The sequence below is a fragment of the Cuculus canorus genome, chromosome Z (assembly GCF_017976375.1).
Source record: "Cuculus canorus isolate bCucCan1 chromosome Z, bCucCan1.pri, whole genome shotgun sequence".
Taxonomy (NCBI): domain Eukaryota; kingdom Metazoa; phylum Chordata; class Aves; order Cuculiformes; family Cuculidae; genus Cuculus; species Cuculus canorus.
In genome coordinates, this window is record NC_071441.1 from 34,254,328 (window position 1) to 34,270,470 (window position 16,143).

The 16,143-nt window shown below is 36.4% G+C and overlaps 1 protein-coding gene across 1 annotated transcript in view; it reads left to right on the top strand.

Moving 5' to 3' along the window:
* Positions 1-15,737, top strand: part of CHSY3 (chondroitin sulfate synthase 3) — a 113,070-nt gene extending 97,333 nt beyond the window's left edge. The window contains exon 3 of the mRNA XM_009568153.2: positions 11,628-15,737. Coding sequence (XP_009566448.2) covers positions 11,628-13,193 — 1,566 coding nt within the window. The 3' untranslated portion in view covers positions 13,194-15,737. The remainder of the gene's footprint in view (positions 1-11,627) is intronic.
* Positions 15,738-16,143: the final 406 nt, after the last annotated feature.

The window sequence follows — 16,143 nt, forward strand, 5'->3', positions numbered from 1 at the left end:
CTGTTCACTTCAGAGATCTGAACAAACTCATTGAGAAACTCACCAAACTCCCTTGCAGTCCACAGGAGATAGCAAACCTTAATCATTTGGCATTACAGCCAAGGACCAGCACTGTTCTGGCTAGCAGTTCCAAACCCCTTTTGGGGCTGATCTGTCTAGCAACTGTTCAGTATTAGAAAAGCTGCCTTTTTCATGAACCCAGTGCTTATTTCTCATGGTCCCCTGTAGCTTAATTCCCTAATTCAAGCTGTGTGAGCATTCCTAGTACAGCTTAATTTCCCGGTGGGAGGAGATGGGTGTAGGCAAGACTTACTTTGTGGTGGTATTAGGAGCACACTGTTAGTAGTGGAGCACTGTTAGTGCTGTCATATAGGTTGACCTCCCATTGTTATTCTTCTGTGATTCTTTGCCTTTTGAGTTCTTGTTCCAACATTTTAAAATGTCTCTTTCTTACTAACATCTATTCTAAACTTCCTGGGCTGTTCAGAGAACTTTAGTAAACTACTTTTTCTGCTCAGGCTGTACTTTAACAGTTCTACTTTGATCAGGAAATAAGTATCGAGCATTCAGCATTAAGCTGAGTATTCTCATTTGCCATTTATATGTTTGATGTTCATATAATCATCTTAGCAAAAAGGAAATATCGTATTCTTCACAACACATTATACAGCAGTCTTCATGATATCAGCTGCTTGCTACTAAAATATCAGCCAGCTCTTTTTAAGGTGCCTGAAAGTTGCAGGGGAAAAAAACCAAAAAAACAACCAAACCAAATACCCGATGTATAGATCAATTGGAAGTGTGTCAACTAAGCACAGGTGAATTATTATTTTTTACTGTATCTTAATACTTTCCAGAAGTCTGCAAATGGGAAAGAAACTCCAAAGAAAAGAAGTAGGTGAAAAATTTAACTGTGGGTAAGATAAAGGGGAAAAAGGATAAATGATCAGAGGAAGCGGCATCTCTCTAAGGTGGAGTTACTCCAGAAAATTTTTAATTGAGTTACACTTCTGCCTCTGTGTTAGTGCCATGTAGCGTAAGTAGTGTATTAACAAGTTAAAAATACCTGAATTCCCAGTGTTTCCAGTCTCCCCGAGCTTATATTTTTGTGAAAGTGTTTTGGAGAATGCCAGCTGCAGATTCCCTAATACTGATAATACAGTAAAAAATTGTGCCATATGTTTCTTTTCAAATTATGTTTTGTAATACCAGAATACTTAATAACATAGAATTGTAGGGTGGTAGAATAATTTAAGTTAAAGTGACCTTGGCAATAATCTGGTCCTGTCTCTTGCTCTTCAATCAGGTTCAGGTCAAGGCTGGTGATCAAAGTTGTATCAGGTTGCACTGGATTAATATTACTTAACGAGTTCCCCAGAGTCATGTTTTTTGAGAAAAGAAGTGTTTGGAGGGTGACAGAATGATGTGGTAAAATTACTATGACTGTGCAAGGGCAGTTTATATTAATTAGCTCTTAATAAATAATTGTGATGCTAATCTTAAAAGGAGAACTGTTTCGGTACCTGGCTTATATAGAAAAATCCTCTAATACAGACATTCCTATTATTCCTCTTAGTGTTTATTGAAAGAGAAGTTGTGTTTCCAAATGACTGTGGTGGCCTTTGGGGAGCATAGATCTGTTCAATTTTGTCGTCTTTTGCATCAAAATGGATTCTGCAAAACATTAGGTAAAACTGAGGGTCGAAAGCCATAAGAACAGCTTAAAAAACATTTTCTGCTTTTGTTTTAGCCTCAAATTTTAGTCTCAAACAGTAATATTGTCAAAGACTCTGAAAATCCAGCAATGAGGAAAAACCTTTTGTGTACCAATAATTGGCTGCACTGATAGATAACACTTAACAGCATTTCTTTTTTGTAGGCTGTAATGCTAAGTACAATGTGAATATTAAACACAAATAATTGCTTTCATTTAGAGCCTTTCATTTATCCAGAAATGTGACCAGCTAGAGTGCAGAGAATCATTTCTGCTTTGAAGCAATTTATCTTGCATCTCAGGGTTGTAGCCCTGAGATATAATTTTAAAATATATTTTTTCAGATGAATCAGAAGACATGATGGCTTTTTCTTAATGTTTTCTTCAACATTTGAATTACTGAAATACTTCAAAAGTTAGGACACTTATGATTGATTCAGCTAAGGAAGACCTTTTTAGCTCCTGCAGAGCACTGTAAGACACACGTTTTCTGTAGTGGATAACAGGTTAAGTAAAGCACAGGCTTGCAGATTCTTTGTGTTAGACTGTTGTAGTTTGCAGAGACACTCATCTCCCAGTAAAGAGTATTGTACCTTGTAAAATATCACTTTTACAAGGATTTACAAGTGTAAGGATTTTAGATGAGAAAGCAGCCTCACACTGTTTATAGATGGTGGTGTTACCGGGGCAGGGGTATGCAGGAGGCTGATTTCTTTTATAAAGTAGTTCTCTCCCACTGTATTAAGGTCACCTGCTTGGTGTACTTGAAGCATAAAGGCTGTAGAAACATTAGGGTTTTTTTTTTGTTGCACCATAAAATTGAGGCACAGGAGATAATGTTCCCATTCCTCATTCAACTGTAGAAATTTCATGCATTGCAGCTGTCGGGGTTGTGAGCGGAGGAAGTTACTTTCCCACATCAGGCAATGTGACAGGAGTCCAGATCACGTGCTGAACTTCTGTCCTTGTATCTGCTTGTATGATAGGAATGAAGTCATGGTGTGAAGCACAGCCAGGCAGCACAGCCTCAGGCCCATTACAGGATGTTACTTCCCTGGTTGCAATTGCAGTTGCTTAGCGTGAAGTACGACTGGATGGACAAAGGCTCTTAAACACGTCATACCAAATGGTTGGTCTCTGCAAGTGAAGAACAGAAAGGATGCATTATGACCGGTTTTGTTAGGAGAAGCTGTAGCTAATTATTTATGAAGTACTACCCTGTGCACCTTTGTACAATCATAGAACAAACTGCTCTCCGGTGTAACACTATGGAGAACTTCAGCCTTCTTACTATACTGAGTATACCCGTGATAAAAACTGTTCAGAGTGCTGTCAAGATTTGAATGGTTTCTTGGAAGTCTGTGGGTTTTTGTGGGAGGAAGGGCTGTCGGGATGATCTGAATATAAATATATGAGTACTGCTGGGAACACGAGTGTGGAAAGAATAACATACATTGATTGCAGATTATTGGCCACAATGGTAGGCAAACACATACTAGTTGCTTGATGCACAAGCATCCACATTGTATGTCACAAGCCACAAAATGTTCAACTAATTCTCTGTGATAAAACAGAGGATCAGGAAATCAAAAGCTTTAAAAAAACAGATTGTCGTGAAAATAATGGACTTGCCTATGACCTTTGGCTGTGTAACAAAAGGGAAATAGTCAGTAAAAATTCCTTCTGGGGTAATCCTGTAAAGTGGGATAGTTACAGGTCCAAATATGGTATTATGCATATAGCACAAAAAAAACCCATTTCTAGTTTCTATATAATCTGTGCTTAGTGCACTTACAAGAATAATTACAGTGATCTATCATCGGATACACAGATGCATTACTCCATGTTTTAGTAGAGTTTATCATTAAACAAATACACTAACTCATTGCACCAGACACACTGAAATTCTTCAGAAAAGATAATCAATTGTCAAATCACCATTTTGTCTTTTTTCCATACTCCAAATGATAGAATTTGGACTAAATACGTGAGCTTTAAAGACTTTCTATTTTTTAATGGTGCAAGTGTTGGAGGCTAATAATTTTACAGATTTTAATGGTTTTGCCTTTATATGGCCAAAACTGTCACACAGAATAAAGGACAGTTTAAGATCAAGAAGTAAAATACTTACACACTTCAAAAGATGCATATTATGTAGCAGAGTTAATTGTAACTTTCACTTATTTTAATGAATAATTCCATAGTCATAATAAAACTTTATTATTTTTACTAACAGAAAAACTTGGTTTTAAGTTTTATAATTCAGTGATAGTTGTAAAATATCTTCAGAAATTATCTATGCTTAAGTGTAAGATACTGGTAAAATAATTTTCACCTTCTTTTGCTTCTTGAAGTTAACAATTAAGCACTTGTCTCTACTGTATATTTAAAAAAAGTATGTTTTGTTGGTAGAAATAATTCTAAATGCTCTGATGAACTGTTGTGTGTGATTCACACTTGTGGGAAGTTTAGTGACTTACAATGAAGATATGTTTTTGTTTTCCTGTAAGTAATTATGGATCCCTTTTGTGATCAAATTTTGCAGTGCTTTTAAAAAAATATAATACAAATTCTGTAAGTAATAATACAAGTACATTAAAGCTAGTATTTCTTGTAAAGTGTAGTTGATACAGATTATAGGTAACTAGTAAACCATCGTAATGAAATTAAGCATACCATGATAAAATATTATAAGGTCTTAATACAAATGATGTAGTAGTAAATTTGTAATGTTCCTAAAATGCTCAATAACAGTTATAAAATATATCTTAAAATTTGTGAAATAATTCTTATTAATCAACTCTGATTCTGTCTTATGCAGTATATCTATAAGTGAAATCATTGAAATAATCTTAATATTTGGAGAAAAAAATTCTTTTCTTCACTTTGATTACAGCAAATTACATAAGGGCTCAGCATGAGATCGTTTTACTGTACTACTTGTTGATCCTAAAAGAATTGTCTTAGCTTTTACACTCTGAAGATAGAATTTCTGTATATAAAGAATTATATTTTCTGAATCATTTTTATAGGTACTGCTGCAGGAAGTTACACAGTTTCAAGTTCTCTGAGCTGTATACAAAGCTGTCAAAAGGCTGTCTTGTTTGTAGGGAAATTAAAAAAAAAAATTGGTTGGGAATAAACATTAACTGTCAGCAAGCTCAGAAAAGAACAAACAGTTAGTCAAAGTCTTTGACACAGTTCTCCCAGATCTGGATCTTTTTTAGAGATCACTGACAAGTAGGGAACAGGTATCAGCTCTTCTTTCTCCCAGCAGCGGAACAGTTTACTTAGAAATTAAAGCAACAATCTCCTAAATCTTTTACCCAGATAGCAGCTGTCAAATACTAGACATCTTTCTTTACTCCAGGAATAAAATCAGAATCCGTATTTCTAGGAGAGCTTCCAAAGTACCTGAAGAAAAGCCACCACGAGTGAGCAAGCGGCAGGGACCTGGGGAAAGGTGGTTGTGTGGGGAGCTGCAGCAGCCTTTGTGGCTTGGCTGGAACCTGGGTGAGATCTAATTTAGCAGTTTACCCCAAGGACTCAGGAGGGTTTGGCTTGCATGAGGGTGGACTGCCTCTTCATGGACCTGTTGCCTAAGGAAGTGTCTGTGTCCTACCAAGATCTTCAAAAAGGTGTGAGATATGCATGCTTAAGGCTTTCGCCTGGATGCAATAGCAGGCAATGCTACTGTGACAAATCACCTTCAGTAGCAAGGCAAATGAATGGCAAAGCTGCAGATGGATTTACCTGCTGGACTGCAGTTATATTTAGTTAGTGCTGAGGAGGACCTGTTCAGTTTCCAAAACACATTTTGTAAACATGTAGCTGGTCCCATTGTACTTGCCAATGTCTCACTGTGTAACTAAATGAGAATGTGGATGGGCTTTCCTCTCATGGGTTCTCAATGATATGAGGATGTAGGAGCAATCACAAGTCTGAAGATCACTGGGTTGCATGAAGCTTAAGCTGTATTAGGAAAAATAGTTATGCTTTCTCCATGATCACTTCTGCTTTTTCATCCAGAATAGGAAATAAGTCAGATCTTCAGCATCATCAAAACCCCTGAGCTCACCTTTTCTCTTTCACCTGCCAGTGGAAAGAAGATTGGCAGTGAATGGGAGGCTACTGTTCATTGTCACTGTTACCAGATTTTTAATCTTTCACCCTTTCCTTATCACCTACCCGTGGTACTCTTACTCTGAAAGCTGGTTTCTGCCAAATAAGGGCACAAAATAAGGGTTAGTGACACCAGGCAGACAAAGCCTAGCAAGCTGAAAGAAGCTCAGCCTAGTTTCCTTAAACATGTTTACTTCTGAAATGCAACCATCTCCACAATTTTTCCATTTAGGTGATAGGGTAATTTAAAGTGTTTTGCTGTTGTCTTGCATGTAGGCTGCTTTACTTGCATGTCAGTGCTGTTTAATTTGTCTTATAAGAGGCTAAATTACAGAAGTTCAAGTACTTATCATTCTTTTTCTAACATATGTGCTTAGTGAAGTATCCCTATAACAAGAAGACAGAGAGAATCATACACAAAACAGCATGACTTTATACATCTTTCTTGTATTGGCTATCCTACATTGCAAGAAAACTTCGAGATTTGGAATGAATTTTTAGTTTAAATCTAAAAAGAGATGAGATGACAAAAAAATTCTACGAGTATTAACAGAGCAGCACTATTTCATGAGTGCTTTGTCTTAGCTTTTCTTGATGTCACCTGGCTTGCAATGTGCTGAACTAATATCAGTCCAATGTCTTGACTAATGTGAGAAATGGGGGTGGAGTGGTAATGGTCCAAAAAGGCTTAATGTAATATAAAGACAACAACGGGTTTTAATCCTTTGTAATAATTTGAACAGTGAAACATGAATCCCTGTTCTGGTTTTGTGCCAAAATGCTTCAAAACGTGGTTACTCAGATGCATTATAAACAATAAATAGTTGTTTTATAAAAAGCTATTACATCGCCAAGCATTGTTATAAATCTAAAGCTGTTTTTAAGGTGTTACCCTAAGTGGAAACATAAGGAACAACTGTCAGCAGAAGGCTGCAAATAGAATGAGGATGTTAGGCGTTTTCAATGTAATGTCTGTTTGTAGGAAGGCTGTCCGCCACGAATTAATGATACATAATTAATTCTTATTAAAAAAAGCAAATACTATATCATCAGAAAAAAAGACTTGCTGAAATCTTTCTTCTTATCCAGAAATTTGTGATCACCCGTAGCTTAGTGTTGCATTTTATTATACTATTGCATTTTATTATACTATTGAGAACATTCTAATGTGCCTGTAGTTACCTAATTTTAGGCTTTTTAACTCATCCTTTGATTAAGGTACCCATCTTACTTTGGCTGTTCAGCCAAACAGTATCATCTCAAACACAGTAGATTTTACAGGTGTTATTCATATGCATGAAACACCCCTCAAAGTCATCTGAAATAGTAAATAAACCTTCATTTTTAGCAGAGCTAAACTCTGAAGAGCGTGATGAAGAAAGACTGGGAATAGTTCCTGTTCATCTTATTTCTAAATTTATTTTAAGTCCAGTGTAGGTAAAATGGTTAACAATTTAATACTACTATTGATTTAGGAAGAGCTAGAGTGGATAGAGGGTGAAGTCCACGTCTTAAACAGTGCTCAAGGGAAAAACGTATTAATTTTAAAAGCCATGTTTCTATTAAATCTTTTAATATGTGATAATCTTGCAGTAATATAGTAGGCTGGTTTGGGCTTTTGTGTATATGTAATAGGAACTTTCATTTTTTATTACATCAGTAAGTCACAGGTATTACAATGATTTCAGAGCTTCCAATGCAAATTACAGTGTGCTTATGTATTAGCTATTGTATTTCTCTGCCACAATAGTAAAGCATTGCCTTTATTCTAGTTTGTTTATTATTTTTTTAATTCCTGCTTGCAGGTCAGAGTTCCTCAGAGAATGATTAGATTGTTCACATTTCTTGCCAACTACTAGTTTCAGCTGGCATGAAAAGGGGCAAGTGGAAGTTCTTGCCAAGTCTTGCATTAGTTGTGCTGTAATAATTGTTCAGAAGACAGCAGACTCTTTGGGAAAGTCACAAAGTTGTGCAATATGAAAAAAAAAACCCAAAACATTATGCCTCCTCATATTGAATTGAAGACAACTCCTCCCATTCTGTGCTTTCAGTGAACACCGAGTGATTGTGTCGTGTTATACTAAACGTTCATTTGACCAGACATCCTCTCTCTGCAGTAACCAGTAAAAGCCAAGGCAGGGGTGTAATACAGTAAAGACATACTGTGATACAACCTCAGCTGCGACTTCAGGAGTCTGCAGTACAGCAATGTTCTGGAAAAAGCATGTCTTCGTGCCTAGCAATGATGGAAATCTCCCATAAAGCTGTTGGCTTACACTTTGAAGCTGTGCAAAGTTTTACCACCAGCAGCTTGCTGTCCTAGTGAGTTCTGTGGTTGACTTACATAAGTATTTCATTTTCTGGTTTTGAGTATTGAGAACATTATTGTATGTGCTATAGTTCTTCATGTGAGAAGAGACAGTGACTGTTCCTATCCATTTCCCTTGTGGTGCTACTGACTGTAGATCTCAGGGTTGGCCTTTGGATTACTGCCTTTTGCCCTAGCCATCTATTCATCTAACAATCTACATGTGTGATCATCTTATGGCCTATGTTAGCACCTTTCTCCTCTTATGTTATCAGTTTTGGATGGGACATATTGATGAGATATGACATAAGGCTGTATTGATACAGCCTTCAAGTTTCAGGTGCACTGCGGACAGAGCCATATAATGGTGTTTCTAATTTGCTCGAGACTCATCCTCATCCTCTTTGCTTTTCCTTTCCTAGCTATTGAACACTGATGTGACATTTGCACAGAATTGCCCACCGTGTAACTCAATTCTTTGTTCAGAGTGTCAGCAGCTTGCAAATAGTTTGACACCCTCCAGGTATTTTTAGGATTGCCGTCTTCACATGTGCTTTGCATTTATCTACACAGAATTTAAGCTGGCATTTTATTACCTATCTATTTAAAATCATGAAAACTTTTGCAGGCAGGTTTGCTTAAATCATACTGAATAATTTTAATCTATGTTCAGTAAACCTTGCCACCTCCCAGATCACCTCCTTTTCCAGATCAGTTATGATTGCATTCATCGATTGAGGCCCCTGCAAAGATCCTTTCTCTGTGAAACTAATTATCTTTCCCTTTGCCTCCTAGACTTGACCACTTTGCTTAGAAATTTCAAAGAAAACTTAACTTTGAATTGCTTTCATCTAGATGTTAATCATTTGAGTTGCAAAAGATATTTTTGTCTTGCAGTATTGAAAACAAATCACTGCGTGGCACCAAGATTAAAACCTACTACCTTCAGGAAGAGTTTGATTTCTGTGTCGTGTTCATTCTGAACTCTGTTCTCTGTATTGAGATCTATTAACAGTGCTCAGTAACATTATTTAAATTTGATAGGTATGATTTTGTGTATGTGTGATAATGTATTACAGAGTTGATTTTTTTTTCATTGCTGCTGTTAATCTGTTGTTTATTGTCAAAAGCAAAATCATTACTATAATGGAGTACATCATCTCACTATGATTTCAGTGGAGCATATCTAAGAAACCAAAGCATCTGAAACTAGAATGTAATAAAAATGTGTTATTTTTGTTAAGAGGATTTTTGTTTTAAATGAGTGCTGCTAAGAATCCACTGTGAAACTTACATTGTAATAAGTCAAGGGTTATGGAAGAATTTCTACAACAGGAGGATAGCATTTAGTTTTACACTGATAGTTTGTCATCTGTTAAAAATCTTTTGGATAAAATACATCATACTTCTTTAAATGAAGCTTACCATGAAAATTCAGATACCGTAGCTTAAATGTGTAAAGGTTGTGTCAGTTGTACTCAAATAGCATTCTTTGTTGTGGGTGAAGAAAAATTCAATCAATTCTTTATGAGTAGAGGTCTTAGGAAAGACTGGAGTGTCATGGCACCTGTGGAAAGATGCTAATACCCTTCAGCCATCAAACAGCCATTCCCTTTCTTGGTTTTCAACTTATACATCTTCTTTTTCTTTATTTTTCGATAGAGGGACTTTAATGTGAAATTCTAGACATGAAAATCATGGTTCAACATTTTCCTGAAAATGTGGAAATACAAAAGCACGATCACCTTGCAGAGCACACAGTAGGCAGCTTTGGATAATGGGAGCCAGGGAGGAAGTGTGACTTAAAACTGGAGAGGTGGAAATCTGACCTGGTCAACTGGTCTTTTTCCATAACTCAAAATACAAACTACAGAGGGAGAAGGGAAAATTATTCTTTCAAAGTGCACATATCCTCACCTAGCCTTTCCCAGGGACTTTTCTGTAGTTCACTCCCTACTCTCTAATCTGCCTGACCTGCCTGTGTTCATCTCTTGTCTCAAGGGACCCATATTTCAATTTTGCCAGCATTTCTGGTTAAATGCTGACTCAGTACTGATGATGTTGGTTCTTGTTCTCTGTGATAGCAAAGAAATCGCCCAAACCCTCATGTGCCTGGTCTATCTCATCTCATCTCATCTCATCTCATCTCATCTCATCTCATCTCATCTCATCTCATCTCATCTCATCAGCAAAATACTCACTTCCCAGAACAAAACAAATATGCTTTGGCAGATTTAGGTAGGAGTTCTGTGAATAAGGATTATTTGAGTAATTCTGTAACTATGTATGTTTTTTCATACTCACTAAAAAATCTGATTTTAGCTCAAGCTTACAACACCTCCTTGAACAACATTTTCTATCTAATTAGCCCATATTCCTTATTTATTAATTATAGACCAGTCTGTTGGCAGATGAGAAAGAGCGGCCTCTTCTCCTTTATCTGCTACTCACAGGAGATAATTCTATTTCTCCGGTGTTAGTATGTATTAGTATAGCAAAGAGTGGTGGGTCTTCAATGTATTTATGATGTTAATATTTTACTCCTCCATATGACTTCCCATTTAAGAATAAATATTTATCACATTAAATTAATAATGGGCTAAGTTTTATTTTAGGAAGGAAACTGAATCAGAGAAAGTTTTATGATTTGATCATAGTTTAGCTGTTAGCACAGAAAGGACAAAATTGTAAATCCTAGTCCTGTGCTTCAGCCACAACACGTATCTCTTCACTCTTTTGGAAATAATACAATTGCTGATTTGACTGAAGCAGAATGTTTTTACTTGCCATAGAAATATACTGGAAATTACTCAAAGTGAGTTATACTGGCATGACCTATAGCTTAATTGACAATCTCTGTTATGTTTATCCCTGCCAACACACATATTTCAATATTCTGTCATTGAATTCTTCACCTGCATAGAAAACAAATTAGTTTGACTGAAGAGTCCATTCAGTTTTTGAATGTTAAGTAGCACTACCTGTTTGGAAGTGTCTGTAGGAAACACAAGCAGCTTTGTGCTCTGTAGGTATAAAATCAAGGTCCTCTTAAAAAACATCATCAGTGTTGCTAACCTTTCAGTAAGGGTCTTTGCTAATAAGGGGTTAGATGTAGGTGAAGACATAGTATTTCACCCATAGCAGAATTCAGCCTGCATCTAGGAACTCAGAGACCTTGAGGTAGGTGTTTTGTTTGGGTTTGCAGTTAGATGATGTAAAGTTAAATGCAGGATATCTGCCCTTCTGTTTAGTTAGAGGACCATATTTGCTTACTGTGGACAATAGTGAAACTGAGACCAAGACACTGTAAATAATTGCTAAGGAATACTTTAAAGTTCTGTGCCTAAAAATAGCTATGGTGTATAGGAACAGGTAATAAGCAATAGTACCTATGTGGGTCTTTTTGTAGGTAGAAATGCTTCCACTTAATATCTCTTAATATGTCTCACTTTTTTTTTTTTCCCTGTCCCTCTCTCTCTCCAGATGCAGCAGTTGTTCCATGAAAACTATGAACACAACCGCAAGGGTTATATTCAAGATCTTCACAACAGCAAGATTCACACAGCCATAACCCTTCATCCAAACAAAAGACCAGCCTATCAATATAGGCTGCATAATTACATACTGAGTCGCAAAATTTCTCAACTGCGCTATCAGACCATTCAGCTCCATAGAGAAAGTGCCCTGATGAGCAAGCTCAGTAACAGTGAAGTAAATAAGGAAGATCAGCAACTCGGAATAATGCCGTCTTTCAATCATTTCCAGCCACGTGAAAGGGATGAAGTCATCGACTGGGAGTTCCTGACAGGAAAATTTCTTTACTCTATGGTAGAGAACCAGCCACCCCGGCAGAGCCTGAGCAACATCCTGCGGGCTGCGCTGGATGACACTGTGATGCAAGTAATGGAAATGATAAATGAGAACTCTAGATCTAGAGGAAGGCTCATTGATTTCAAGGAAATACAGTATGGCTACCGCAGGGTGGACCCGCTGCATGGAGTGGAGTACATCCTGGATTTGCTGCTTTTGTACAAAAGGCACAAAGGACGGAAAGTTACAGTTCCAGTGAGACGCCATGCTTACCTTCAGCAATTGTTTAGCAAGCCTTTCTTCAAAGAAGCAGAGGAGCTGGATGTAAGAAGCCTACTAGAAGATTCCAACACTGACACTCAACCTTTCTCTTTTCTTTCAAATTCTTTAAAGACTTTTTCCTCATCATTCCAAGGTACCAAAGACATTGAGGGACGCAGTGACAAGAAAATACATATTCTTGTCCCTCTAACAGGAAGATTTGACATTTTCTCAAGATTTATGGATAACTTTGAGAAGACTTGTCTGATTCCCAGACAGAATATAAAATTGGCAATAATTCTTTTTAGTTCTGAGTCAGGCCAAGACTCCAGCAAACACATAGAGCTGTTGAAAGAATACAGCATTAAGTATCCTAAAGCAGATATGACTCTAATTCCAATGGCAAGAAAGTTTTCTAGAGGTTTAGGTCTTCAAATTGCCTCATCTCAATTTGACAATGGCACTTTGCTGCTGTTCTGTGATGTTGATTTGCTATTCACATCAGACTTCCTCCAGCGATGCAGGGATAACACTATTCAGGGAGAACAGGTTTACTACCCTATCATCTTTAGCCAATATGATCCAAAAGTAATATACGGAGACAACCCACCACCTGACAGTAGTTTTGTTTTCACAAAAAGAAATGGATTTTGGAGGGAGTATGGATTTGGAATTACCTGTATATACAAAAGTGATCTTCTTACTGCTGGTGGATTTGATACCTCAATTCAAGGCTGGGGACTTGAGGATGTAGACCTCTTTACTAAAGTGATAACATCTGGCTTGAAGGCTTTTAGAAGTCAAGAAGTAGGAGTTGTCCATATTTTTCATCCAGTTCATTGTGACCCCAGTTTAGATCCAAAACAATATAAAATGTGCTTAGGGTCCAAAGCAAGTACATTTGCCTCTACCATGCATCTCGCTGAACTCTGGCTACAGAAACATATGGGTATCAGGTACAATCGAACTCTGTCCTGACATCTCTGCCTATTTGGCCTTTTTAGGGGAGTTTACCTCATTATTGTTATTATTATTTGATTTTGCTGTTGTGGTTTTAAACTCCCTCCCTCCTCATTGTCTTCCAAAGACTGTTTACCTTAAATGGGATGTTTGCTGTTCACTGTTCACTGACGTTTCTTATACCTATAGAACTGGTAAGGTGAATTCCTTCGTATTTCCTATATTTGAAATTCAGTCAAGTCATGGCAATCATATGATCCCATGGAGAACATCCGTCACAAGAGACTGCATCAGAAGAATGTTCTCTTTTAGCTTTGGGATGCAGTTTTTTGTTGCATTTCTCAGCTTTGTTGTGATAAAAATATTTACTGGTGAAGGTACCACAAAAGTGCTTTATGTTTCTTCTGGGGATGGAACTCTATAAGATAAACTTGAGTTTTATAATTTATATGAGGACTTATATGTATAAATGCTACTTTTCTTCATCTTTAGAATTTTTAAAGTAAATTAATAACTATCTGTACTTTTATTTTTTAAGAAAAAGAAAAGCTGAGGAGCTACTTGCAAATACTACTGGTACTGGCTACCAACGTCCTTAAATGTCTTGTTATAATAACAAAATCCTCATTGTTGTTCACTCTTAAGTGTAAATGAACCTTATTTTCACAATGAACAGGATTTAATTAAATGCTTATGTATACTTTAGAAGATTTGTGAATCAACGTTCTTCATTTGCAGGCAAGAAGAAACTATGACTTAACATTTATGATAAAGTGAAGGCATGCAATATTTGTTTTTTGAAACACCTAGCATAAGTTGCAGTTTCTTTTATTAGTAGGAGCCTCTAATGCATACTTTTCTTTTACAATCCTCTCATAAAGCTGCACTTGATACAAAATCTTAGAAGTTAAAGCTGTATCTTTTTTTACATTTGCCATTAATATGTAGCAATTTCTTGTTAAAATTAAAATAATTGTAGAGTGATTATTTAAGTTTCAAAATTTACTATTGCTGGTCCAAGTTCTTTGCCAATATATTTATATTAGTGGAGGTTATAAAACTGATTTAGTTCTTTCCTGGACAATCTGAAGTTGTCATATTGTGGATTCACAGACTGAGTATTTAAAATGATACCAGCATAAGAGATAATAAAATCTATTTCTGTATGTATATTATTTCTGTATCTTGACATAGGGATATATATATGTGTGTGTATACGTATATGCTTGCATGTGTATATGTGTACATGTGTATATATCTCTATGTATAGATAGAGTCACTTCAAAATGGTTCTTTTTCATTTCATGCAGCGATTTGTAACAATCGTTGTTGCCACATTCTTGGAACGTTTCATGGTATGCTGTAGTAAAAGCTCAAAGGCATCCAAGAAACCATAAGAAATCAGCCAAACTTTTAATACAGTGAAAACATTTAAAAACCTCAGTAACCTTGATTTCAAACTGTATTTCAAATAGAGCTCAGTAAGAAAAAGAAAGTAATTATGTAATTTAAGTCTACAAGTTCTTCATCTGTAATTAACTCCTTCAGTGTTTCCATTCAAAACATACCTAAGAGACTTTAATTTACTGACAAATCTATTTGCAAAAGACATCCTGATAAATGTCCAAAGGCACAAGGAGGGTGCATATGTCGGTTAACGAGCGTTATCTCTGGTTGTCACTTCTGGATTTACCATGCAAAAAGGCAGTCCTGAAAAAGAGTGAATAAACTCAGAATTAAAGGGCTGGCCATAGCTTTTTATACGTTTGCAAAAAAGCCATTCTCCTTGCCTTGGAGAAGTTAGTAATTGTGGTGAATGAGAACAGATAAAAGGTAATTCATGCTTATCTGCCCTCCCCAAGGAGAGGTCCTAGCTTGTTATTCTTCTGGAGGCTTTGCCTTCCTATCCCAGTATTGTTAGTTCAAATGTCTGGAGAAAGTAAAGTCTAGTATAACTATGAAATTATTCTTGTGAACCACTTTTAAAATTGAGTGCAAATGTCATGCTTTGCTCAATAAAAGAGCCAAGAACAAGGAACGTAGAAGTTACTTGGTCAATCTCGACTAATCGATGCAAGTCAGAATGTAAATATCAAAAACTGAATGCCTGTTGATAAATGTTTGTGATGTTCATAAACATAAAAAAAAAAAAAAAAAGATTTGCAGAAGCATCTAAGGAAATCATTGCCTGCTGGGATATATTCCAGTGCTAATTTCAGTTGCTTGACTTAATGGCCAGAAAGTATTTGCTCAACTCAAAGTAACATACTAGACTAGAAAAAGGAATTCAATCAATCATTCAGTGGGGATAAAAATGTATACAGAGGGCTTGCAGGATCAAGTCCTACATGATATAAACAAATGCTAGTATTTACCAGTACAAATATTTATTTAGTGTCTGACTGATTTCTTTGTTTATATGATGAATTACTTTGTTAAAAACCTGGTTATAAATGTTTATTATGAAATATTGCATTGTCTTTTGAAATAACCACCCTGAGATAACTTGAGAACTTGTGTTAATTTGTTTAAGGAGTAATATGCCCTCTAAGGACATCATATTAAAAGGAAAGAAAAAAAGCACAAAAGTGTTAGTGTAATGTTATGGATGTATACCTTAAGGTGGGAATGTCCATGCTAGTCAGCTGTATGCTTTTATCTAGTCTGAATCATAATCTTGATTGTAAAATGAAATCTCCATGTGTATGATGTCCCTTTGTAAATGTGTAACTAAGGGATTCACAATAGAAGATAGTTTCCCAAAATCTCCTTAGCCTGGGAATAGATTCCCTGGTTTCATTGCTGGGAAGCGAGTTGCAAACTGCTCACACTTTGTTTTTTCAGACACTACCTGTCTTAAAAAAAACTCAGCAATCCCTACACCACCCTCATCCTGACACCTTTCCCCATTCTCGGTGCTTAATTTAAGAGGGTATTTGTGTCTTCCAAACGAAGAAGAAACATCATG